The sequence below is a fragment of the Taurulus bubalis genome (assembly GCF_910589615.1).
Source record: "Taurulus bubalis genome assembly, chromosome: 20".
In the NCBI taxonomy this organism is placed as follows: Eukaryota; Metazoa; Chordata; class Actinopteri; order Perciformes; family Cottidae; genus Taurulus; species Taurulus bubalis.
Genome location: NC_136608.1, coordinates 14,034,355 through 14,062,348, shown reverse-complemented (window position 1 = coordinate 14,062,348; position 27,994 = coordinate 14,034,355). Strand labels below are relative to the sequence as shown.

The window sequence follows — 27,994 nt, the reverse complement described above, 5'->3', positions numbered from 1 at the left end:
CCCGAGTGCTTCACACAGCCGCGGCCTCCCACCTTTAGAGAGCCCCCGGCTAATCCGCACATGAGGGAGGATTTGGAGTGTCTGTTGTGGACAGTCAGAGTCTCAGATGTCGCATCCCGCTGACAGCTGAAGGCGAGGACCGCTGTCTCTGGGTTTGAGGCTCGGAGGAAGATTCAGTTGGTTATGGTGCTGGATGCGCGGAAGTAAGAGAGGAACTTGAAACAGAGGCTGACCACAAAGTACCAGATGTTTCTGGCCATCTGGGAGCGAGCGATAAACACCCTCCAGATGAAGACGACCAACAGGGTGTTGAAGGTGTAGCGGATGTTCCTCAATCTGGGGAAGTGAGAAACAACACCAGGCTTTTAAAAAACAAAGAGATGATTATGAAACGTTAAAAACAGCATGAAGATGTACTTGTTATGAATACAATATGTTTGTGCTTACTGTGAATTTGCTTCTTTTTTTTTCTCCAGACAGTTTAGTAATGATATATATGAAAGAAAAACACTTTTCTGTGATAGTTGGATTATGTTTAATGTTTCATTTTGAGAGGCTGAAGCTGTTATTTCTCCTGTTTCTTATATGCAGCATCACCACTATCAGTGCCTTCATGAGGTAGTTTTGTAAATTATGGGAAAAAACCCTCATCTGTCTGGAGTTTGACTTTTTAATGTTGTGAGTTGACTTTTTGTCAAACTCTGTCTCGAGAAAAAACAGAAAAGAGGATTATCTCAAACAAAAAATATATTCTAAGACATGTATGGGTAATATAGAGACAGCAATGAATGAGTTATTTATACAAAAAACAAACTTTTAACACTTATCACTGACCTTGTATCCCTGTTATTTATTAAGGACACCCCATGTTGTATTTATTCTGCAATCTCTTGTTGACTTACTTCCTCAGATGCTGCCTGGCTGCAGGAATGTCGGACATGTCTTCGTTCAGGACGTACTTCTTGGTGCCGATGCAGTAGTTCTCGATGTACTCGGCCCAGTTCAGCTGGCGCACATCGAAGTTAAATGTCTGTTAGAAGATAGAAAAGATGGTCGGGAGGCCGACGAGACGAAGGCAAAACCAAAGCTACTGTTTTATTTGTCAAATAAAATGTGAAATTCCACTCTCCCTCACTAGATGGAGCAATAGACTCTCTAACAATGCTAAAATGCAGCCGGAGCAGAGGCGATATTTTCATAAACTGATTGCGTTTTCAACCATATTAGGATTAAATAGAAGAAGCAATAATGTCTTCAGTGGTGGATGAAGAACTCATATCATTTACTGACGTAGAAGTAGCAATACCACACTATAAATATACTGTTTATTTATATTAATTGATTTTTTATCTTTTATTTACTTGTGAGCAATGTTGCTGTAATCCTGTAATTTCCCCACTGCGGGACTAATAAAGGATTATCTTATCTTATCTTATCTTAACCACAGTCATTATCAGTACAATGCACTTATAAGTGTGTGTAAGTACTCATTTAGGCTTTTACCAACAATAAATACACAATAGTGTATTGGGTCAATGAGGAGCCAATTAACTTTTTGATTTACTACTGGCAGTAGTAGAAGTACTCCTGAATTCCAAACGTTACATACGTAAATGTATTATCTGCAAAATGTACTTTAATTATCAAAAGTAAAAGTACCCATTATGCAGAATAGCTTTTCTAAAGTGTTATTTATAGAATATTTTAAATTGAATTAATAAAGTATGCCTTCTTCTTCTAGATTACCGGTTCTCTGTTTTTATCACTAACAAATAAATGTAAGAGCATTTTAATGTTGTTGTTTGTCAATGTATAGCCACGTTGAGATACTTTGTATATCAATAATCTACCTGTAGTACTACAGGGGACACACTATTTGCCTCTGAAATGAAGTAGAATATAAGTATAAAGTAGCATAAATGAAATACTCAAGTAAAGTACAATGTAGTATGTAAAATGTGAACTAAATTACAGTACTTGAGTAAATGTACTTAGTTACATCCACCACTGACTACTGGGTAGTTAACCTACAGCAAATAATCATGCATTCTGTATGAAAAACCTTAATATGCAAAGTAACTGGTCCTAAAAGTATGAAGTGGCATAAACTGAAAATACAGGGCAAGTATCTAAAAACTGTACTCAAGTACAATACTATACTGTGATCTGATAACCGGCATCAGATGGCTGAGAAGGGGTTAATAACAACCTCTCAAATACTGTCTGATGAAGCACACATTGTTCAGACTGGATCAAACAATCTGGTTCCTAAATAAAGTTAGAAGGTAACGCAGCCCAAACTGGCTGTGTGTACTGTGCATACTATGTGTACTATGTGTACTCGGTGTACTATGCCGACCTTCCGGTCCTCGGGGGTCAGCTGGCTCATCAGCATGCTCATGTTCTCAGAGTTCCACTCCCAGTCCTGGCTGCTGAAATACTCCAGCAGGCTGATGGCCTTGTGCAGACGGTTGAAGATGCGCATCATCCTAAAGCGAGAGTGGGGTCAGAGGTCATACGACACACACTTCGACTTCTCGGTGGATTTCAAGCGAGGCGGATTGCTGCGGGTCTTACTGCGGCTTTTGTCCAGAGAGACGCAGGACGAGGTCGTAGATGAGGGCGGGGAACTTGTGGCTGACCAGGATCCAGTACTGGTTGATCAGGTAGTTGGAGGTGATGTTGGCGTTGGGCCTTCGGAAGGCTTGATCCAGCGGGTTCCTCTTGAAGGACGACATGACATGGTGCTCTGCAGAATGGAACAAGTTATAGGGGATTAGACAGCAACTATTAGCATAATTAGACAGCAACTATTAGCATAATTAGACAGCAAAATACAGTATTTTTCTCTGAGATGAAGGCAAATAGAAAATTAGCTAGTTCAAAAAGATTTATAATAAATACTTGTTCCAGCTTGTGCCTCTCACATATTACTATTGGATTTTAATCACACAGCTCGGCTCCCTGAAGACTCTTTTTACCAACTGGGTAAAAAAAACATTACATCTGCAGTACAATGAGATATTTTTAACCTCTGTTTCCTGATGCAAAATGCCAGGCTTGTATGAAAATATAAAATATTGAAAATAATAATGGCCAATACCAATAACTGATGACATTTTTTAAATGTTCATACGAGGACACATGTCATTCCTGGATTTCAGCTTTGTTTCTTTTTTTTTATTAGAAAAAAAGTTTCAATTCGTTCAATAAGTTTAAAATATGTTTTATCTTGCCGTGGATAGGACAGTACTTTTTCTCATCCAGATCGTTAGATGGGGATTTAAAAACGAAAAAAGCCTTCAGCGGTAAGATGTCAAGATCCCCAGTTATTACATTTTTGGAAAATCAAAAGCTCAGCTCTGTGACGTGAATGTAATGGGGGCACAAACTAGGACGAGCCTCGCTTTGAAAGTCAGAGGAAATGTGAGGATCTCATTACGCAATGAGGAATAAAAAAAGGTCCTTATAAGCAACTGCAAATAGTCTGAATTGTCAACATCCCCTGACCAGGAACAATGAAATGGGCAAACACAAAAATCGCAATTTCTATCCACGGATCTCGACTTCCAGGAACCATCGGCTGGCCTTAATCATAACATGATTTCCAGCTCTGGTTCTCGGGGGAATATCAGGCAGAAAGCAGCCACACAATGACTTCACCCCACTAGGCACAGCCTCCTCATCTTCCTCCTCTTCCTCCTCCTCCTCCTCCTCTTCCTCCTCCTCTTCCCAGAATCCAGCAGCAGGCATCCACAGACACACAGAGAGAGTGGCCATGTGACTCCAGACATTACATCACACACTGCACGCCAACTAGGCCTTGCACCCGCTCGTTTCCATGGAAACAGATACGTAAGGGGTGTGCAGGGGCCGAGCGATGACCAGATCTGTGCTGACAGCCGGCTGTGACCCGGCCCCTCGCAGCCTGGAGGATCGCCGCTAACCTTGAGCTGACCTCGGAGGTGTGGGAGATAAGACGATGACAAAAAAAAACAAGGAGCTGGATCCTCCTTCTTTACTTGTTTTCCCCCCATAACTAGATCTCATTGTGTTTTGTGCTTTTACTGCTACTCCTAATTTAGGCCAGCGAGATAAGAGTCCCCGGTTCCTCTTACATAACTGAGTTGCACCGATGAGATCTAATCCTGCCACGAGCCATCTGGTAGCAATTTCCTCGGTGAAGGGAGCATGTTTGCTAATCTGAGAGGAAATGGAGTTAGAGAGGGACCCTTGTCATGCGGCCAGCCCGACATCCACAGCGCTCTAATCCCACTGTATCTGACGACCGCTGGGATGGAAACAACGAGACCTTTCACTCCTCGTGTGGAATTTCATCGCCGCTATTGGGACCTCAGTTATGACAAGCCTTTAAAGCTCTGAGCACCTGCTCATGTTCGTATCAGCTGCATCAAAACACATCTTGAATACTAACAATAAAAATAAACAAACATTGTAGTACGATTTAAATGTCTATAATCTGTGATTACATGTGATTACAGACAGCGTGATAAATGTGTGCTTTCAGTGAACGGAAAATGATGTTATATGCTAGACCTTGAATACGTTTCCCTTTGTATTCTCTATGAATCTATAAATAATTCTGAGTTATTACAATTGCTTCTGAGTGGTTTGAGCTAAAAGCTAACATCAGCACGCTAACACACATTTGCTAAGTAGCACAAAATATAGCGTTGGGAGTGTCATTAGTTCAGTGTAAAGTTTTATGAAAACTTGTGTTATCTTGCCTCTTCAACACTATTAAAGGAAATGATTAAATATTACATTAAAATAACAATAAAAAAACATAAATGTTGGTAAAGCAGGAGAAAGTGAAGATGGTCTCGTAGCAGAGCACCAAACTAGAACATATTTATTGAAAACCTGTTTTGTCAAAGCTCTCTAGAAAAATAATTCATTCATCCAGAACCTGCTTATGTATGAAAGTGAACCAGGTCTTGAGTAAACCCACTAACACCCTCCAAATGTTAAACCCATCTTCTGTCTCTTTCCAGCAGGTGGCAGACGCTCTCCACAAGAGCCCCGACCACAAACTACACAATTTAACACACAAAGGCCACGTCATGTCACAACACTGGAGCATTGATTTGAGATGATGGAGACAACAATATTGTGGGATGCCAGCAGACAAAAACAGCTCTACACATATCCGCCTGCAGTGACCGGTTTCTATTACTTTTATTAAGCAAGACAACAAACAATGCACCTACCGATCTCTCCCCAGTGGAACGGGTTGATGCCGCCGGAGGTGCAGTTGTACACCAGAGCCGTTTTAGGTCTGCAAGGCGTGGGAGAAGAAGGTCATAATGAAGCCAATAAAAACACATATGAGTCTGTATTTTCTGGGCTGTACGAGTATCAAGCTATAAAACTGTAGTACAATAAAGGTGCAAAGGTGATTCTGGAATGCATATGAATCTGAGACAACACATGCAGTCCGTTAACAAGTGCTGACAAGATACTGAATATACATTTAGGCTGAAAAACTGAGGGATAACTAAACATTTTAACATACTTTCCAATGCGGAGTAGATACTTAACTTTCATTTTTCTGTTTTTCTGTTTTCCTTCTGAAAATAAGTAGAGGTTGTCAGGAACATACACACTGGTATAATCACATAACACTTGGTGATGTTGATGCATTATTACATTTGTGAGATATGATCTACTTTTTCCTTTATAAAATACATTTGTTTGGCTGTAATTTAGGTCTCAAAGCCCAATGCTTTTAGTTATATTGCATTACAGCATGATAATAATTAATGTAGTAAATGATGGTCCCATTTAGAGTAAAATACTGTTAGGCTGAAGAGTATGTGTCCTTAATACAGGATCAACATTCTTCTACCAGAAAAACTAATATTTGGACTTTTACTCATCAAGAAACACCCCACAGTCTTATAAATCAGCTTTATGTATACACATGCATTCTTTTTTAATCTGTATTTATAAATTCCTAACAAAATGAAAGAATATTGTCAGGTAAAGGTTAAAGACACTTGAATGTATGCATGTTTATGCATGAAGAGATGAGTTTATTTAAGCGTCATAGTAATCATACGCTGGGGTTTCAACATCCTTGACATATACATGTCTTATCAGAAAAACATATTTAAAGGATAAGTTCACAAATTAAAAAAGTCTGAGGTAGACAAATAAACATTTACAGTATTTTTAGTCCTTTTAGTTAAAAAAGTTCCCTTTTTCTAACCATGTCTTCAGTGCACAACGAGGGAACTTGTACAGTGTAAACCTGTCCAGCTCAACACATCTCAGCCAGACCACTGGTGAGGCACTAACCTGCGTTCAGCGGTGTACCAGCCAGCAGCCAGCGTGAGGTTGATGACCACGTCCACGGGGATGAGGTCAGCCACCGCGTCGTTGTTGGCTCTCATGGTCCGCAGGATCCCCTTTCCAGCCTGATCACAGAAGCACACTTGTATCACACGTGTTTGAAAGCGTTTGAGGTTTAAAAAGCTTTGAGCTTTAAGAGCAACACCATCACTCACGGCGATGAAGACTCCACTCGGCCCGTTGAAGTTGTCGATCCAACCCTGAGGCGTAAGAGCAGAGAGAACGTGTAAATACAAATCAGATACGGCATTAAGATTCTAGATCCTGACAGCAACACATATGTGGCAATTAAGTATGCGTTCATGAGCGCGGAATCAGCTGTTTAGGGATTTGTTACTTCCTGTGGTGGGAGAACAAGGGACACTGGGAAACACTGATTGTCGACTTCAATTAGAGAGCATTAAAAATAGATGAAACCACTGGTTATAGACTGCTGCAGTTTCCAACGCTTGTTCGGAGTCTGATAATACGCTCTGGGGGCAGATAAAGAGCACAGATGAACAGGCCAGAGGTGTTTTTAGCAGCACTACAATGTGAGGACGGCTAAAATGTCAGCTATATCTTTGAATTGATATTCTGCATCATATACGTTGGTTAAATGGCCAACATCTGGGTAAATTGAGACCCAAACGGACAGAACTAAATGCATATTGTGGTTGAACACACTCAACACACAAACATATAAATAGGCAACCCCCTCCCCCCCCCCGACGCCTCACAGTGCTTACTGGCACGAGCTGCCAAGGCGATTGCATGGCCAGGCGTGAGCGAGGCCTTTTGAAGAGCCGCTGCCAGGCCGAGCTTACGGCGGGAGGCTGAGCGCAGAGCCAGGATCTGCCGTCGAGAGTCACACAAGGCCTACATTTCCCTGACGCCAGACAAACAAGGACTTCTCTGTGTTTTAGTGCTATTTTCATATACGCAGCATCATCTCTGACTGCGTACAACAGTGAACAACCTTGATGTGAGGATCAATATTTTATTTCCTTGCCGAATTTTTTTCCCTCCTCACAATTTTAAAACCTCTGCAGACGAGTAAGAGCAAACAAATCCAAGGTGTTCATGTTTTTGTAAGATCAGTAGGAAAAAAAACAGGCCTCTATTTGGATTTGTGCTTGATTTAAGTCTTAAATTACAGATTGGGCCTTGAAGATCACACATGTTACGTAATATATATATAAGACTACTGTTCATATAATAGTTGATATTCTTTTGATTTATTTCTTGCAGTAAATGCAAACCGATTCAAATCCTGTGAAATGCAAATGTTGAAGATGACAGGACGCCTGCAGCGCCGGCAGTGTGACTGAAAGCGGCTTAAATCGTGGGAGAAGAGCAACTTTCAGAGTTTTAAGTCCTCTGGCCTTTCCATGAACTTCTCTGCACTCTTCAACCTGCCACCCTTAACGGGACGTTCGGTTTGCCAGCCTATCTCCGCCCTCGGTGTCCCGTTTCATCCCTCAACTCTTCCTCCCCAACAGCTGTTTGAGTTGACTGAGTCACACAGGTCTTCAGCCAAGATATAAACCAAATTGTTTGAATTGTTGGGAGGCTGCACTGACCTGTGACCCGCGTCCCACGAACACGTTGATGATTAACATTTACCACAGGCATATATTTCCGTACAAAGTGTACAAAGACTCACTGGGAACGGCTCCTTCCAGCTGGCTCCCACTATGGAGGGTCTGATGATGGCGATGTTGAGCTTGTCTTGCTCCTGCTGCACCAAGTACTCGGCCAGGGCTTTGGTGTAGGTGTATGTGTTGGGCCGGTCGCCGATGAGCCGCGGCGTGATGTCGCGCACGATGCCGTCATCCATCCACCTGGAGACGAGACATGGAGGCCTCGGTCAGCATGCATGCTGTTGATTTGTGCATTATTATCACTAATAACTGTGTGCATGTAGCCAGAGTGGTATCAGTATGTAAAAATGTAAAAACACAATTTGGTAACTTCATCAGGGTTGTCGTGTCTTGGGGTTTGGTCTCGTAACTTCCTGTTTTATTTTGAAGCCTAACTCTCCTCTCGTTTCAGGTCACTTGCCCTTCCTCATGTGTCACCGTCTGATTGTTACCACCTGTTCCCCATTACCCTCATGTGCTTATAGTCTGTGTTTCCCCTTTGTCTTGTGCCAAAGTGTTTCGTCCTTGTCCGTGCACCTAAGCCCGTATCCATAGTCCCGGTTGAACTTTCCGAAAGTGTTTTGTGCTTCGCCACGTAAGTTGTTTTCTGTTTCCTCCTTTGAGAGTGATTTTTCGTTTTGTTAAAGTTTTCTAGTCTAGCTTTGATTTGTGTTTCTGTAGTCTGTTTTCTTCCCTCCTTCGGGAGCGTTTTATGTTTTAGGATTTTCCTTGTTTCTAGTGGTTTTGTGTCCCTCCCGTTATTGGAGTATTTCCTTATCGTCCGCGAGCAATTTATGCCAGGACTTAGTTTTTTCATAACCCAATGATTTTTTTCACTCTTCAAAGAGGATCAGAAAACAATAAAGTGCGCTTGTACGTATATCCTCTGCATCTGGGTCCTCATTTTAGTCCAGGCCTGACAATCATTTAAAAATGATTGTCTCTAATGATTTATTCTAAATGATTAATGTTTATATTCTAAGAAATTATAGACGTTTAAGACGGATGCCTACTCAAAAGGAAGAAATGAAAAGTTGATACTCCTACATCTCCACTAAATTAAACTGTCTAGTATTCAACACAGGAAATGCAGCTTCCTGAGTGCTTCATGTTGAAGCAATATTTTACTTTTCTGCAACGCATTCATGCTTCGTTAATGGCAGTGACTTTCAGAACTGGGTGAGCCGGATAATGAGACTGCATTTCCATTTCACTTCTTTCTCTCCGTTCTTTCAGAATCACTGAACAAATCAAAAGAGGTGGGCAGAGAGTCGTGATTTAGAACAAAGCGAAGGCTTGATATCAACCTAAACAATGTGTCCGTGGCAACAAGTGCTGAAAATGTGAAAAAAAGAAAAGGGGGAGTCAGATTTTACGATCTAATTAAAGAGTAACTGTATTTTTCAACCTTGACATTGGTCACGTGTTGAGGGAGAACGCTGCAGGCGCTAAACGGGCTGTAATGTAATCGCTAATGTACATCCTCTTAAAGTGCTTGTTTTGGCCACCGACAGCCTCAGCTCGTTATTACAAGTGTCGTACAACATTATGGAAAGGACCCCACAGAGAATTGAAATGTGCTTCTTTTCTCTTTTTTTTTGTGACTTGGAAAAATGTGAGTGACACGGGGGCTGTTGTGTTTGCGTACAGGAAGTGTAGCTTGGCGTTATCTAAGAATGTCAAAGCTGAATGTTAAGATGATTTCGACGATGTGATGCAAGAAATCAGAACGAGACTTCTTTGCGCGAACAGACAGCTCGGCTCAGGCGAGAGGAAAAGGAAACGCTTCAGTTCTCCGTCGGGTCCTTTCCATAATGGTGTCAGACACTTGTAATAGCAACCTAAACCTGTCAGCTGCAGCAACAAGCATCCTGAGTGGACGTAAATGATGGTGAGAAGTCGCCCCGAGCGATTACATTACAGCTCATCTAGCAGCTGCTGTTTGCAGCTTTCTCCCTCAATACTGAACCAATTCCAAAAGTGTTGGTCCCCATTAGTCACTCAGACACAAACGTGTGTAAAAATAGGAAACAGGTTGAAGGGGAGGGACTAAAATAATGTGCAGTTTGTGTGAGGCATATATAGTCTATAAAACCTTTGACATAGAAGTGCCTGCTTAATTTAATCCTCAGACATTTGAGAGCCCCCCCCCCCCCCCCCCCCAGGTCTTCCTCCACTCACTCAAGAGACTCGATGAGTTTCTTGGGCTCGACGGGCGGCGGGTAGATGACCTCGTCGATGTGCTTGCGGTTGCAGTTTGCATAGGCGGTGGAGATGTGGACGAAGGCCTCGAGGTGCTGCATCTGCTTGGCCAGGCTGAGGAGCTGCTGCGTGGCGATCACGTTCAGCTGCAGGGCGTGTCTGTGGGAAAGAAGAGAGATGGACAGTGTTAAAAAGTGTGTGGGAGTGAAAGCTCTCTGTGTGCTTGAAATCAAATGTGTGCGTTCTCCGTTTGCATGCAAGAACTTTTCATTCTAATGAGAATCTTCAGAACATGATTACAGCCAGAATGACAGGACAGGAAACCAAACAGGGTGAGAGGGGTGGAACGCAGCTTTCAGCTCACACTAACACTCATCAAGCCACGAGCACCTCAGCAAACACTTGATGTAGAGTGCATGCCAGTTGTAGTAATGAACCGTTACCACCTTCATATCATTATGAACACGTCTGTAGGCTTTTCCTGCTTAAGGACAGACAGCGTTGCTCAAATTTGACAATGTTGCTTTCATCAAACCTTCGTGATTCCTCCATAAATTGCATCAATAAATGACAAGATTGCATCACACTGTTTGAAGCGTGCAATTACGCACGCACACTTATTATAAAAGCATTCTCTCTGTTTCTGGTTTTATCCTGAAAAACACCAACACTTTCTCTCCATCAGTTGGTGAACCTCCTGCATTCAGCAGTAGACCTGCGTCAGCTCCCGAGTCCATTTGTGCTCGAGGCGACAGTAAGAAAAACTGAGGGTCAGTTAAACACGAGACTGTGAGAGAGTGTTTCTCTGGCTGTGTGTGGGTGGTGCTCGCAAGGTGTGTGTGTGGGTCCATCGGCATGAATCAGATGTGGTCAGGTGGTGCCAGCTTGTTAGCAAGCAGAGGGTGACAGTAATAGGGAGGGTGTTGATGTCGGTTATTGGAGGAGGATCTCTGTGCGTGGGCTCGTCGTCTTCCCACCACCGTCTGGGACCGCATGCAGGGCGCCACGCCGCCGGGGAAAAGATGGACGCACCGCTGTGCCCCTTCCTGCAGCCGACTCATCTCCCTTCTGCCTGTGCTGGTTTGTTTTTGTGTGACACTAGAGAACTGTATAGATCTGATCTAACTACAAAATACCACCTCAGAGGATCATTTTATTATAACTTTATTACATCTTGCGTCTTGTTTTATTGTAGCTTTGAACATTGTTTATAATAGTAATATTCTACTCAACAGATTAATTACTTATGGGTCTCATTAGAGAACATTAATACAGCAAAGTTGGACGGGTTGTAAAAAAAACAGATGTCTGCTGCATTAAATTTTATTATCGTTTCAGACATTTCTCCTGTGAGTTTTTCTTCTTCAAATCTGTAAAACTTAATCAAAATAACACACTGGGTTTTACAAGATAACTCTCTACCTACCTCAATGTAATGAACCAGAATTAGCTCACAAATGTTTCTTCCTGGGAGGGTTATTATAAAGTATTGGCCTAATGCTATCAATACAATGCTTTATGAAGCACAACAGTAGAAACATGATAATAACATGCATAACTACAATACAAAAGCATGTAAAAACAATGAAAGAGGTAGTGTAAATACTCATGATTGCAGGTTTGGTTTGCTTTCAGCCATCAAGCCCCTTGAATTAGTATCTGCTTGTTATCATCAATTCAGACGACAACATTGTGTATCACGATATCTTTGTGTGATTTAATTGCGATATAAATTCCAGTGAGAGACGATTAGCTGTAGCTGTTCGTTTGGGAGGATAACTCCTAACTCTTGGTCAGTACAATGTTGTTGTTAAAGAAGGAATTCCCAAATAACATCCGTGTTTTAAAGATGATGATGATCCGTTAAGTGTGGATAAAGACCTGCAGAGGAGAACGACCCGCTGAGATGTAGGAGTCATATGATTCATGCCGAGGCGCTGCCTACAAGGCCGCCGGTCACCGCACACGAGTAATGACTCCGAGAGATGACACAGACGGGAGAGAGGGAGGAAGAGAGGGATTGAGAGAGGGAGGGAGATGGGTGAGTCGGAAAGCAACAGACAGGAGAGAGAGAGATGTGAACGCAGTGGCGGTCGATATGAAGCCGTGAGGAGTGAAGTGCAGCAGCTTTAGCTTCGCTGAGCCGCCACTCAAACCTAATGGGTGTCCCGCCTCCAAACACACTGCAGTCATGCACACTTATGTTTTGCCTTCATGGGGCACCAATTCCCACCTTTGTTCTATTTCTTATCAAATAATGCAAATAATCCAAACAGTTGACCAACTCATATAGCTTTGACGAAAATAGGTTGTGCAAAATACATAAAATACAAAATAAACATTCTATTAAATGTCCTCTGCTCTCTTGTGCTGTTAGTGTGTCTTAAGTTAATTAGGATATGTTTCTAAACTCAAGTGACATGTCTTTGATGATCTAGAATTAAGAATAATGTATTATTATCATCTTCATGCATCTGTCCTCCAGCAGAACTTCATCGACTTAAGAAAGGTTTGATGACCCCACCCAACAAATTATCATATTTTAATTGATGTCGCTATATCTTTAGAAATAGTAATCTCCCGACATGAATGTCATTTTCAAGTGGTGTTTTAAAGCCGTCTATTGCAAGTTGTGTAATTCTGATGGAGAATACAAATCATATGAGAGTAATCCTCATTTCATGAAACCCTGCAACAATGCTTGGATATTTACGCGGTGAAACAAAGAAGATGTCTCGAGAGGTCAAGCGAAACTTGTAGAATAAAGAGCAACTGTATTGTTTGTCTGATGACCCTGATGAAGGCCACAAGCCAAAACACGTTCGTCTAAACAAAGTTGTTCTATATACGACAAGCTCTGCTGGAGTTTTGACCTCCAGAGTTTTCCCCTTCTCCACACACCTTGAACGCACCTCTATATCTACAGAGAAAGAAGATGAAGCAACATTTAAAAGGCTTAAACCTGTTGGCAGTGCAATCAGCTGTGATGTGTTAGCATTAGCTGTGATGTGTTAGCATCAGCTGTGAGCAATTCAGCCACAGATGCACATTACAGTTAAAGGCCCGGGATGTTTAGTCTCTCTTAGATCACTTGCTGTGGCTCGCTGTGCTGCGGCGGCCGGATAACAGAACCACAGCAGAGCACCGGGCTCTCTGGAGGCTGAGAGAGGAAATAAACTCAATTGATGTTTTTACCCCACACTTTTTTTTATGATAAAAACAGTGGAGAAAATGGAGAAAAGTATTGTGCATCTGAAAATGAACATGCCACCAAACTGCCCACGAGACTGCCCAGACTTCAGATTCCAGCAAAAATCACACCAAAATCTTTTAAATGTTTTTTAATACAAATTTGAATACGAGTCTCTCTGATATCGCAAATTATATCGCAGTCAAACTAATCTTTTAATAAATCGCTCAGCCCGAGATAAAAAAAACTGAGAGTTAATTAAAACAAACTACTTGTTAGTTTAAATACATCCAAACTGGATCTTTTGAGACACTCAGAAGGTAATCAATGGCACTGAAGGAGGAAGCTACGCTGGTTATATGACAACAACAACAACCAAAAACAAACTTACAGGACTGATCAGCTGGACCAGAGCATCAACACATCATCCACAGAAGAAAAACAAACAATAACTAGGTCACCATTATATATAATGCCCTGTCCCCACCAGAGGCTGCAGCCGATGAGTGATGACACAACGTCCACGCCGTGATATATGGAACGAGCTGGAAGTCATCAGTGGGTTCGAGCCATATAGAAACCTTCCTAATGAGCATCTTATTATTCATTTCCACACGCTTAAATCTAAAAATAGTCAGTTGGGTACCATTACCGCCATTTCACTTATGAGCATCACAAACCCCGACACGTCCCATTACAATCTTCTACATTTGATGTCTTCTGCGTTGATCACACAAGAAGCTTTTTGTGCACAATGTGGCTCCCTGAATAAAGAAGGAACCGCCTCTCTGACTTTCTGTTTTTTATAACGGTTGATTTCTCCACCCCCCCCCCCCTCTTACTTCCTCTTTGCTTTAAATCAAACAACAGTGCAGCTTGTGCAGCGAGCTGCAAGATCCTCTGGAGTGACGTCTCACAAGAGGAAGTCCCTGTTACCCAACAATAACCGGGACTGTAAATTATTTGGTTTGGTGAATTAAAAAAAAGCTGGCTAACGACAAAGAATTTGAAATCAAAAGGGTTTAAAATATTAGTTTTCCGGGAAGAATGCAGCAGAATGCAGATATGAATCAGTGAGTGGATATAGAGGATGTTTCTGTATGAAGGAGGTAAAGAGCGGGTGAGAGTGTTTGCATTGCTGCATTGCTGCATTGATGCATTGATGCACTGATGCATTGACGTGAACCTCACTTGAGCGGCTCGTCGAAGCGGATGGTGGCGGCGCAGTGGAAGACGACGTTGATGCAGGCGGAGAGCTTCTCCACGTCCTCCGGGCTGATGGCGAGGCCGGGCTGCGTCAGCTCGCTGCTGATGGGGATGATCTTCTGGTGGAAGTCGGGGTCGTCCTCCCGCACGCGGTCGAAAAGCTGCCAGACAAAAGAAAAACACACAAAAGAGAAAGATAAGTTGTTGCTTTTAACAATAAAATAGAGCAACGGACTTAAATGACACTTATACTGATGCCCATATTGCACAAGAGCTGGAGGGTAGATCAACTTTTAAAGCTGCAGGCATCAACAGCTAAACATCTACGACGAGGAATGCAAATGAAATCAAGTAAGCACAAGACAGCTAATGTGTTCATTTACATATAACCCCTCAGGGAAAATAATTAAAAATAATCAATCACCCATATGTCAAAGTAAAGTTTCATCACTAGAAATTTCTGCCCTGTTTTATTTCATGAAAACAATAAACACGGCGAGAGCAGAGCTTCTACACAGGAGAAACGGTGGAGTCATTTTTTCGGAGTTACTATTATTTTCCTCTAAAGGAGTAATATTTCATCATTTTGGAGCTTAATTACTAGCCGTAGCCAGTAGAGTAGGAACAAATATTCAGAATAAAATCTATTGGAGTAAAACAGCGTGACCACCACGGTTCCTTAAATTGGGAGTATGGGACGGAAGAGAGCTGAAGGGAGTTGAATCAAATTTTATATAGGATTCTATTCGGAGTTGAATCTAATTCTATATAGAATTCAATTATATGTTTAATCCAATTCTAGAGTTGAATCCAATTCTAGTAAATGTATCATCATGTAGAGATATGAACACTAAATAGATTAGAAAATACTCTGAGCCAAGAGTAGATTTTACTCTATTTAGACTGGGACCAAATGTTATACATATGTTATAATGAGTAAATTCCTTTTCAATTTGAGTACAATTTAACTTTGACACATTTACTGTGTACACCTCCTCCACACCGACAGCTGTTATTAACAGGTTGTAGAGCTGAAAGGATTCGTGAAACTACAGACAACTAAGTGTTGAAAAATACAACACTTAGTTTAAAAATATGTGCAAGATCTGCTTTCATTTCTTTAAATAATTTGGTTTGGTCATTTGATTGACTCCAATTAAAAAACAGACGTGAAAGTGTGTTTCTGAATAATTCAGCAAAAATCCCAAATGCTGTTCTGCTCATTCATTCAAGAGAATGGCGGGAAATCACTTTATATATATAAAACCCCAAATCCATGCTGTCTCACAGAACATATCTTTGTACAATATATATATATATATATATATATATATATATATATATATATATATATATATATATATATATATATATATGTGCAAATATTTGCACTTCTATTTGCTGCGCCCCTGTAGTGTGACAGAGGCATGCGTCCAGCATCGTGGGGCTGAACATGTCCCCCTTGCTCATGCGTTATATATTCTGCCTGATGCACCGCGTGTTCGATGCCGTCCCACCTTCTACAGCTGCTTGCTCACGAGGGCCGCAGACGACATTCCAACATGGAGGGGGGGAAAAGTCGTCTAGATTTACCAGCTCATGTCTCTCTCTCTCGCACACACACCCACACACACACACACACACACACACACACACACACACACACACACACACACACACACACACACCTCTCTCCCTATCGTTCTCTCCCCCTCTCTCTCCCTCTATTTTTATCTCGCCCCCTCCCTCTCGCCCTCGCTCCCTCTCTCTCTCCCCACCCTCTGTCTCTCATCCTCTATCTTTCTGTTTCTCTCTCCCTCTCTCTCTCCCTCTCTCTCATCCTCTATCTTTCTCACCCTCTCTCTCTCCCTCTATCTTTCTCTCTCCCTCTCACCCTCTCTCTCCCCACCCTCTCTCTCTCATCCTCTATCTTTCTGTTTCTCTCTCTCTCTCTCCCTCTCTCTCATCCTCTATCTTTCTCTCCCTCTCTCTCCCTCTATCTTTCTCTCTCCCTCTCACCCTCTTTCTCTCCCCACCCTCTCTCTCTCATCCTCTATCTTTCTGTTTCTCTCTCTCTCCCTCTCTCTCTCTCTCTCATCCTCTATCTTTCTCTCCCTCTCACCCTCTCTCTCTCCCTCTATCTTTCTCTCTCTCTCCCCTCTCTCTCCCCTCCCTCTCTCTCTCTCCCTCTATCTTTTTTTTTCTCTCTCTCTCTTTCTCTCCCCCCTCTCTCTCTCCCTTTCACCCCTCCCTCTCTCTCTTTATCTTTCTCTCCCCTCTCTCTCTCTCCCTCTCACCCCTCCCTCTCTCCCTTTATCTTTCTCTCCCTCTCTCTCTCCCCTCTCCCTCCCTCTCTGAGGCTTCACCTTCCACCTCTTTTCGCCTTACACCCTTTTCTTCTCACCCCTCGTCATGTAGCGCTCTCTCTCTCTCTCTCTCTCTCTCTCTCTCTCTCTCTCTCACATGTCACGTGGCGTCATGCATTTATTTGTGCCGTCAGCAGCGTCGCCAACACGGCTGACGTGTCTGGCAGCTGTGCACAAAGACGGGAGACGGCGTGAGAAGAGGAAAAAAGAGGGTGACCGAGAGGGGAAGTGAGGGGATTGGCATCAAAGTGTGTGTGTGCGCTCTCCGGTATGAAATTGCAGCTCTGTGTGTGTGTGCATGCGTGTGTCAGCTGTCCTAGTAAAGAAGAGCACTCTTGCTGAAGAGGACAGATGTTGAATTAAACCGCTTCAAACAGCTGTTTACATCCATGTTCTGCATGGACGTCAATCTATTGCTTCGTAACGCTGCTCTCCAAACACCCAAAGTCCTGATGTAAAGTACGGGATGTCATAACCCAGAACAGCTCCCAACCGGGGGAGAGGGGTGCATGCGATGTTTTCTGCATGAGTAGTGTAGCACTGTTTTCATTATGTAATGCAAAGAAATAAATAATGCTTTCCCTCCTTTTGCTTGAGGCCAACAGCTTGGCAGTAACGGAGACCTACATTCTGTAGAGGGACAGTGAAGAAGAGATTTAATGTGCCGGGCTGGGCAATATATCGATATTATATAGATGTTGTAATGCTGTAATACGGCATAAGTGTTGTCTTTTCCTGGTTTTAAAGGCTGGATTGCAGCAAACAGAGTCATTTTCTTTGCCTTTGCCCACTTAGACTTTTGATAATCATCATTAATGTCGATGTAATGACTGTGAAGGCCCCAAAAACAAACCCTACAATATTGTTGCAATATCGATAAAGAGGTTTTTGGTCAAACATATTGTGGCATTTGATTTTCTCCGGCCCACACAAACTGTTCCCGCTTGACCGCATGATTCACGGAGCTGTCGATGTCGTGTAATGACCTCATTTCAACTTCCTCTTGACGGCGTGTCGCTTGGCAACATAAACAAACCGCCCGGACGTCGGGTCGTAAACCTCGTGGGTTGTATGACGAGGCGGCCTAAAATGTAAACTCTTCCAACAGCCCGGATTATGCTCCCTGTCACACACCGTAACCTGTCATGAGACAAATCAGGTGAAAGAGTTCCTTACGACAGAACCAAGGCCTTTTGGGTTTCAGCCAAGTGTGATACACATCACCGGACAAAGGTCTCAACGGGAAAATATGAAATGCCACACATGTGACATTTGTGAAGTTTGCAACTGTAACATAGACAAAAGACACACTCAAGCAATTCAACACCAGACACAGCATAAAAGAAAGAAAACCTCCTCAATGCTGCAACGAGGAGAGTCGGTTTGACGGAGGAAGAACTCTTGACCACAATCGTATCATGAATGAATGAATGAATATATACTTTATTAATCCCCAAGGGGAAATTTGGTGTCGAGTAGCAGCCATTTACACAGAAAATAAGATAAGATATAAAAACAAGAGGGATGAAAGATATATAAGATATATACAATAATTATACTAATAAAAATAAAAATAGCTGGATGAAAGAAAAAAGAACAGAGTATTAATTTAGGAATTAAATTAAATTAACTTAAACAGTAGAAGTGCAAGAGTGCAAGTATGTATGTGTATATTAAGTGTGTGAGGTGTAAATAACAATAACAAACAATAGGAGAGTGCAAAAATGTAAATAATGTATGTAATATAATATGTGAAATGTAGATAACCATAAACATGTGCAGTGGTTAATCCACAGAGGATCTGGCAAGCGGTGACTTGTTGTAAAGTCTTAAAGTATAGTTGTCATACTATGTTTAAAATTGGGCCGTCGTAATAAATTCTGATTTAATACGCGCCAATACAAAGAGTATCTGGCATCTATCGTCGATTATTCCTCAACCAATCTGAACTTTCATCCACTTTCTATGATTTAACTTTGGCAACATTTTACACATTCAGCATGAAAAAAAACATAAAAAAAAGAAAGAAATCCTAATCAACTAAGACGTCGTTACAGTTTAAAATATGAGCCAAGTTGAATCATAGAAAGACCCAGAGGAGGGGGAAAGTGCATCAGGGTCAAAAAGGGTGAATGAGGCCGTTGAATGTGGGCTTCAGAGCGGCCTTTGTTCTGGACGCAAGCGGAGAATGGCATTGTGGGATTGTTCTGTAAAAGGCTCTTTTCTTGTGCCAGCCTTCCATCGCTCGCATTTACCATCACACCCTCCTCCGAGCCCACGGGCCATTCAGCGAGCCGACTGCCTTGTGCGGGCGAACAATAGTCCGCCAGTTCGCGTTTCCTCCGCACTCTGCAGGGCTGTGGTGATGTTTAACCGCCAGTGTTTTCGCAGCGCGTCTTGCGGTCAGTCAAACTGAGTCGTGGCCTTGAACCAGCACAGAAAAAAGGTCATCTGTAAAGTCAGTTCTGTGGATGACATTTCCTTTGCTTAAGCTGAAGAGGCGGTTTGTACGTGCGGCCGCCATTTGTGTCCTTTTCTCTGCTCAGGACGCTGTCATTTCTAAATCTTCCATCCAGAGTGCTTGAAGCAGCCGTTGGGACGACTTTCACAGAAACCCAACACTAATGGCACTTTCCTTTCAGCCACAGCAACCGGAGACGCCATTCAAACAGCCTCTCTTCTCGCTAACTGCCCTTTAACCGGGCTCCACTCTCTTCACAGCCTCCTCCATGCAGACCTTTTGCCCCGGAGCAGAATAAGAAAGAAGGGGCAAGAAAAGGCTGTGAGCGAAGTGTTTTGTTTTTCTGTTTATTGGAGCAAAAATGTCAACTGGGCCTCTGCGTTGTGGAGAGGGTTCCTCGTGTGTGAGGGAGGTCAGAATAGGACCCGGTGTGAAGCCGAGCAAAGCACCAGGGAAGGACACGCCGTGACTGATAAGACACGATCAAAAAGCGGACGTGGCTGTCTAAGTCATTGCTACATTACATTACATTTCATTTAGCTGACACTTTTATCCAAAGCGACTTACAATAAGTGCAATTCAACCATGAGTACAAACTCAGAACAACAAGAATCAAGAAAGTACAATTTCTTCAAGAAAGTTAAACCACAAAGTGCTACTAAAGCGCTACTACAGCGCTACTACAGCGCTACTACAGCGCTACCTTTTGTTGTCAAAAGGTCTTTGTTTCTCCTCGCCCAGACAAAAAAAACGTAACCTCAGAGCTGGGTGTTCAAACCTCGCCATTTTAGGGGTTCCTAAACGCCGTGGTAGTGTTGAAATTTGACGTTTATTGCTGTTAAAGGTTGACCATTTTAAAAACAAAAACCTATTAGTGTGGATAAAGCCTTAGGTTGATATCAATTATCACAGTAATTTCTCAAGAAAAATACCAAACATTGATTTTTCAGGCTTCTCAAATTAGAACATGTGCTATTATTGTTTTACTATCAATGTAAAGACACTTAAAGACAGAACTGCTGACTAAGCAAATAATCAGCAGTTATGTCTGGAACCCATTCAATTGGCAAACAAAACCCAAACTGGCTCGTACATGAAGACGGCCTAAAGACCGTATTACACTTGAAACGACTAGAGTTTTTGTTTGTTGGTCAAGATACTGAATCAGGCGCACACACACACACACACAGACACACTTTCTGGTTGAACGCTTGAGTTTTGAAAACCACCAACGCTACCAATGTCCCTCTTTCTGTCCCTTTGCAACATCCACACAAGTCTTAAAAGGTAGCTGCTGGTCTTTCTATGCTAAGTCGGCCGGATACGTCAATCGTGGACAAACGGGCCAATTTACTGAAGCTGGAGAAGGTCTGGCAAAGTGTTACAGACAGCTGCCCTGACCTCCATTTGATCTCTATTAGTCAAAGAATGAGAACGTGAGCAGGGTCACTGACAAAAGAAGGCGAAAAAATATATTCCAGAAGTTATTCACAATGATTTACAAGTCCTTGATCACTGTATATAATTGGGCATTAGCACAAAAGCCCATAAAATTAATTGTGGAGGATGCAGTCGTCATTAAATCTCAGACACCAGCAGCGAGGTTTCTCTGAGACAAGACAAGGCCGCACACGGAGAAGGGAGGAGAAATAAATGAGAGGAGTCTCACAGGAAGCAGTGAAGGAAGGCCAGCCGTGGCCAACCCCTGAGGCTGTCAGCATATTAAGGAGGGAAAAGGTTCATCTTCATCCGCGCCCCTGCCACGGCTGCGGTGCCGAAGTGGCACAAAAACAGATTTAATCAGACAAAAAGTCCCAAAGCCTCCAGTCGGAGGTAGAAAAAATATTTTGCTATCCATCGGCACGCTGCTGGATGCCAAGAGAAACTGAATTTCCACGAGGGAGCAAGTGTTCTGGTGTATCCTAAGTGTAACACGGTCTACTAATAGTGTTGTATTTCACCAGTGGTCCACTTAAGAGAGACAACGCCGGACTCTCACAGCTTCTTAAGAACTTAGAGGAGTGATCAAGCGTCGCATTGAGCAGCTCATCACGGCAGACTAATGAAAATTGAGGGTTTTCTTATGTCTGGCTCTGAGGCTATCATTGTACACAATTCAATTGAGAAGATCAATATGAGCAGAGTAATAAGGCTTCTGGTCTTGGCGTTCGGTATGCCGGTGGCATCGCACTCCAGTCTTTCAGACGGTGACCTCATGCTGAGCCAAGGAGACTTTTATTACCCGCCAAGAGCATACGACAGAAATAAGACTAAAGGTTTATGGTGGGCGCCGCAGGCTTTTGTGTCCTCATTAAATACCACAAGGAATTGAAAAAGGATTGGACGGTGAATCAGCTTCTTGGAGGACGATGCTTAGACAGACAGCCAGAGCGGTGGTAAAATATAAGTCCTTCTGAAATCAAAGTCAAAGTCAAGCATTCCAGGTCACAGAATGATTAAACAGCAAGTGTTTTTAAACAACTGACACCAAGTCTTTTCTTTTACCGAACATTCTTAAATGGTGGCCTTTATTTATCTCAAAGAGCAGGTTTTATTCCTACTTCTAAGTAAATGTAAACTCAAAACTGCTCTCAGAGCTGCCTTTTTCATTCGCCAATTAAAGTCCGTTCCTTTTCACTTTTCTGTTTTTCCTCCAATTATTGTTAAGCCACTTCCATTTGTTAAATGTCTTACATTCTTCCCATCACTGGTCGGCTTTCAGCCTGAGAAATCTGAAGAAAGTGGTGAGTTTCATTGATGGCAGCTTAACATCGATCAGGGAAAATGGAGAACAATTTAAATAATAGATGGATGAAAAAGACATTTGTGTTAAAAAGACAAACTCAATTGGTGAGTATGACATGAATAAGTGCTGTAGAAATGTACATTATGCTGAATTAACCATGTTAGAGCCTTCAATGTATTTTTTTAAACTAACCTGTATTTATCTATTTTTTCTGCCAACGAGAGACTCTGCCATTGATTCCCACATAAAAGCTGTTATTCAAATGATGGCAGTCACACAATATGGCTGTCTGAGGCCTGTCTGACGCAATCTTTTCAGTTGTTTACCAGGTCCATGTTGTTGCTTTCAAGTCGAGTTACACTTTTGTTAAGTCAAGTCTCAGAGCAGCCAAGTTCTCCAAGTTCAGTCTCAAGTCCTCATTTCTGCAGGTGCAGTAGTGCCATCAAATGAAAGATTGCATGACAAGCTGTGATGAAATATGTTCTCAAACGACCACGGAGAAACATGCCGTATTGAGGCCAAAACAACTCTGAAGGCAGAGCGGCTACGGGCTGTAATCTTGATGAACGTGATCCTCTCCGGTATGGAGAGCAGCTTCGCATGTCTCCGCTCCCTTAATGACTTTCACCAGTGATGCTTAATGTGCTAATTTGTTTCATAAACTGGGGTCAATTTGCGGCCTAATTAGACGCAAAAGCATTGGTCCCCCCTTGCCCCTTTCTCTGGGGACGGGTTGCAGGCTTATTGGTTGCCCGCCTGCTGCATTGCATGCCGCTGATGAGCGGCGGAATTGGCTTGCAACGTGCCAGTCTGGCAGCCTCGGCCTCTCCTCAAGAGTCCCTCGTCCATTGAGCGGGACTCGGCGCTGCAAATGCCCCCGAGTGAAGCCCGAACAGTGCATGATGGGACGGCAAGGAAGCGTGCTAAAAGTGGGTCGGCTCCCGCCTCAGGATTCGAGAGGTAGAGGCCTCAGCTGCGCCTGCACCGACAGCTGACATTAACAATTCAGGCAGCTCCACAAGTGGAAACACACACACACAGCGGAGAGCCGCCTGTTTGAGTCAGGAGGAATCAATACTTCTAGAATATTTATACTGCTGGAGAGATCACCTGGATGCACACAAGAGGAAATCAATAGAACAATGTAGTCATGTTGGATCAGAGTGCGATAATGGGCAAATGATTGAGCACCTCGGCACCTCCTCTCTCTGTGGGAATGTCTGTGAGCGGGTGCAAGAAAGAGCTTTTGTAAAATACCTTTATAAATAAATGAGAACAAATGCAGATCCCTCCCGAGTAAAAGAGCGGTCCACCCTGCACTAGCAGAGAAATGGGCCGTTTTCCCTCAAGGAACTACATCTGAACTGCTTGTTTAACTGCAGAAAAAGAGAAACATAGAGGGTGAGTGAGTGCAACAGTGCTTGTGGATATAAACCTCCTGTGCATCCGCGCGTGTCTAACATGCACAACTAGCAACAACTTAGCAAGCCTCCTAGAAACTGTCGCAGAGGAAATGAAGACGTTGCTCAGCTCGATGATGAATATCTGCACTTCCATCAAGATAAAGATGGCATCTGATGAATGATAACAATTTACTCCCAGAGCTGCTATCTGCACGGTGTTGCTCTAAGGCTAGTGCGCACCTATTTAGATCATTTAAATAGACGCATTCACAAACACGCCCTCAGCTCTGGCTTATTCCCGATGACGTCACCATGATGTGGCTTCATCTGCCCTCAGATATGTCAGGTATGTTAGAGATGAAGCTATTTAAACCTGCAACAGACTCTCGGTGAGACAAGCAGTGGTGGGAGAAGTATTCAGATCCTTCACTGAGGTAAAAGTATGATAGGTTTGTTCGTATCTTTAAAAAGAAAAGCAGCCGCTATAAGCTTTGTGACGATGCATTTTCCAGCTGATCCAAGAGGCTTTTTAAATGTTTCTTTAATTTAGGAAGTAGAAGGATATTCTCAACCAATAACATATCAACATCAACACATCTGGAGATATAGGGTTTTCACTGGACTGGAAGAGGATGAAAAAAGCATATTCTAAAGCTGCCAGACAAACGTAGTGAAGTAGAAGTGCAATAGAGATGTAAAGGAGGAGAAGTATAAAGCTGCATAACATAAATCTACTTCTTCGTCTATGTCTATGTCTAAACACAGGAATCACCAGCTGTCTCCCTTTCTTAGTAAAACCAGCGGCTCTTCTCATTTCTTAGTTTAGAACATCCTTCAATTCCTTTCCTCGCCTCCTCTCCTCGCATCTTAGTCCCTTCCATCTGAGATAGGAGTTGGAGAGATATCTAACTAAACGTGGTTAAAAATATAAAAATACTACTGCACTCAGATTGAAGTAAAATGTGAAAAGCATACGAAATGTATATCATTTCATATCATATTTTAAAACAATAATAATAATTATAATTTGCAAACCTCTTATTTATACATATATATATATATATATATATAAAAAAGGTGGAATCAGCAGTTTTTGTGCATACTCTATGCTGAATGGTTGAAATAAATGACATATATGCCTCTTTTGTATCTGTGATCATAAGGAATAATATTAACAACAATAATTATTATTATATGAGCTTATTTTTTTCTGTTTTCTGTTCAAATAAAAAAGCGTTAACAAATAAGATAAATACATTTTCAAGGAATCTTCTGGTGAGTCAACAGATGATTTCAGCAATACACATTTTGGATAATATTCCTAAACGCATCATTTAGTGTCACTATCTGTGTTGCAGCTGCCACAGTGAAGAGCAATGATCAATCGTCATTCTCCGGCAGTAAGAATAAACCCCGCCCCGTTTTCCAGGATCCTGCCTTGTGGGTAAATTCCACACGAGCATTTCTCCTCCCACCTCTCCACCCGACGTCTGTCTGAGCATTTCTCTTAGTCACAGCTCTGGATCTGCAAAATGAAGATGCTGCACAAACTGTTACTGGTTTCAAACGCCCACTCACTGGGAGCGGGGGTGGGCATGCAGGAGAGAGGCCCAGTGCACCCAGTGGCCTACTTGTATCAAGTGCCTGACACCGCAGCAAAAGGCCTGCAGCCGTCCAAACATTCCCTCTGAACCACAGCAGCCTCGGCGCGGACACACAGCGCTTCAATGCCGGCGCGGCGGAGATGCACACGGACAATGCGGTTCCTATCCGTTTGTCCCCTTTTTCTCCCGCCCTCCGGGGGCAGCTCCCCTGATTGCATCCTCTTGGGAAAAGAAAAACAACCCACCATGGGACGGATAAGATGGTCGTTACCTAGCAACAGGTGGTAAGAAAGATACTGGCTCGAAGGATGAGAGGAGACAAAAACCAAACGGTTCTCCTTCATGAATTATGCCATTTCTGAACAGAATAACGCCGACCTGAGGACTCTCGCTTGAATACCAATTGGTGCTTGAGGCTCGGTCATGGAAATTAATGACATCACTCCTGAATGCAGGGCCGAGCGAGTCTGTACTTGGCAGAGCGTCAGGCGGGTGGCCTGATAGCGGACGCCATAAGAGTCATGCAAAAGCCAATGGAAAAACTGCTAGAGAGGGAGAGATAATGCAAACGCCTGCAGCAGATAAATGACACGTTGGAGCGAGTTAAATACCATCAGCCACTGGTGATGGGGAGCTGTGAACCAAAGCTTTCTCCTTCTCTCTTTTATCTTCTTTTATCTTTCTTTTCTTTATGCTCACCAGGGTCATGACGTCAAACGCAGACGGCGTGAAAGTTTGACTGCCGCAGCGGAGCAAGAAGATGCATCCATCTCTGAGATTACAGGGTTTTAACTGGCACTTTAGCAGCTCTGTTGTGGCAGAGTGAACTAATTACACGGCGAGAGGCTGGAATAAAAGAGAAAGAAACACAAGCGCTCGGCTGAATTAAGGGATAAAAACTCTCAAAGTGCTGCTCCGCCGCTATCAGAGCAGTGAGGAGAGAAATGAACGCGGTATTGAGGCTCAACAGGAGCGAATAGATGCTATTGCAGAAAAAGAGACAGAGAGCGAGAGAGGAACACACTGAAAGTGTGATTGTCTTCAGCGTGCCGACAGTTTGAGGCCAACAACACCCGACAGGAGCAGGGTCTTCTCAGCACATCAATACCCACAATGCTCTGCTCCTATTCAAGTCCAAAACAGTTGGGATGGTTTTAGTTGAGTCATGCTTTGCTGCTTGGCCCAATGCGGCTGACGCTGCATATTTGGAGCCCCGCCTCCTTTACCTCTCCCCTGGTTTTTGTCTTTCTCACCTCACATTCCCTTCCCCTGATCTCCCTTTCCTCACCTCCTCTGTCCTAACACCTTCCTCCACTCACTATGCCGCTTGTTTACGCACAGGCAAATTTATATTCCTCTGTACACACGTGCAGCTGCAATGCCGTTTGAACAACCCAGGACTCGAATGATTATTTGAATCAACAGCCCACGAGTCAACACATCACCTGGAAATGATGCTGTAATGGTTCTTCAACAAACGGCTCTCTTTTTGCTGCTTTTCCACTTTAATTCACTGCTGGGTTTCAAACTATTATAAGATCACAAAGCAATGCCCGTGTTGGAATAGATAAGAGTGTGTTGGATATAACGGCCCGTACATTTACAGGGGTATTTATTACATGTACCCAAGATGCATCTGAGTCAAGCAGCAGCACTGAAGAAACAAGTGACATGTTTTTAGACGCTTTTGTACAGATTTGACATCATCTTTTCCAAACTTCCTCAAGCATACTCCCCCAGTTTTGATTGTTTTTAACTTTTTTTTGTTACTTTTGGTATGGTGGATGGCTGTAAACATGGCAATACACATGGTCTTCAGCCGGCCGTCAGATGTTCGAATCCCAGCTGGAGCAAATTCAAAACCCATGAGAACAAAACGCGAAGCCATAGTTGCGGAAATTCCTCCAAATTAGACCTTGAATCCGAAAAGTGAAGCTTTATTTAAGCTGCAGATTGTGTCATCAGCTCTCTAAAGAGCTTCCACTCGTCTTTCACAGCACACATGACAGAATACAAAGCTCAGTGATTGGATAATCTCTACCACAATGCACTTTGGGAGTCGTAACATTAATTTAACTCAATCTTGAGAGACTAATGCACTGATGAACTGTCAACCATGAGCTCTTACCTTGCAGGTCATCATGTCGCTGACCCTCTGCTGCATGGACTGCCCGGCTTTGGGTCTGACCAGGAGGTAGAGGGCCTTGACCTCGGGGCAGGACCTCAGCAGCTTCTCCACCAGCACTTTGCCCATGAAGCCCGTCGCCCCCGTGATCAGCACGTTCTTGCCGGCGTAGTATTCCGGTATGGACGCCATGCTGCTGCCCGCTGTGGGTCTGGTGTGTCCGTCTGCCGCCTGCTCTCCTGACCCGCCTTCAGACCGCTCCTGCACAGGAAGCATGAGGACTCGAATGTGAGCGCCGGCAGCCACACGGTTTACATACAGTATCGGGGAAGTACTTTTTAATTGTGCGAGAAGCCAAGTCTGACCTGTGGCTCACACGTCTGTGTCAAGGTTGTCAAGAGTTATTGACTTCAGGTTGATATATATTTGGTGGGCGGGGGGACACATTCCAACAAATTCAAAACATGGACTGGTGGCGTTATCTCTCTGTTATCTCTCTGTTATCTCTCTGTTATCTCTCTCTCTGACGTTCAAGCTGCAGGAGAAACATCATGCAACTAGTATGCAAATCAGATGAATATGCAAACAGGCGGAAAGAGAGCAGGCAATATGTCCACAGGCTAAGGCTGTGCTCCAGAGGAGGAGTGAAATGTTTTGTCTGCGTGGTTGCGACTCCTTTGTGTTAGAATGTTTT

At 43.1% G+C, this 27,994-nt stretch overlaps 1 protein-coding gene across 1 annotated transcript; it reads right to left on the bottom strand.

The window, feature by feature from the left end:
- Window positions 1-69: 69 nt before the first annotated feature.
- On the bottom strand, window positions 70-27,492 carry LOC306752066 (fatty acyl-CoA reductase 1; the record flags this gene model as incomplete). The annotated part of the gene is made up of 11 exons (XM_079235764.1): window positions 70-336; window positions 903-1,030; window positions 2,360-2,489; window positions 2,578-2,749; window positions 5,232-5,299; window positions 6,322-6,440; window positions 6,531-6,575; window positions 8,021-8,198; window positions 10,179-10,358; window positions 14,581-14,756; window positions 27,304-27,492. The coding sequence occupies 11 exons, from the start codon at window positions 27,490-27,492 to the stop codon at window positions 174-176; spliced, it is 1,548 nt and encodes a 515-aa protein (XP_079091890.1). The 3' UTR covers window positions 70-173.
- Between the last annotated feature and the right edge of the window lie 502 nt (window positions 27,493-27,994).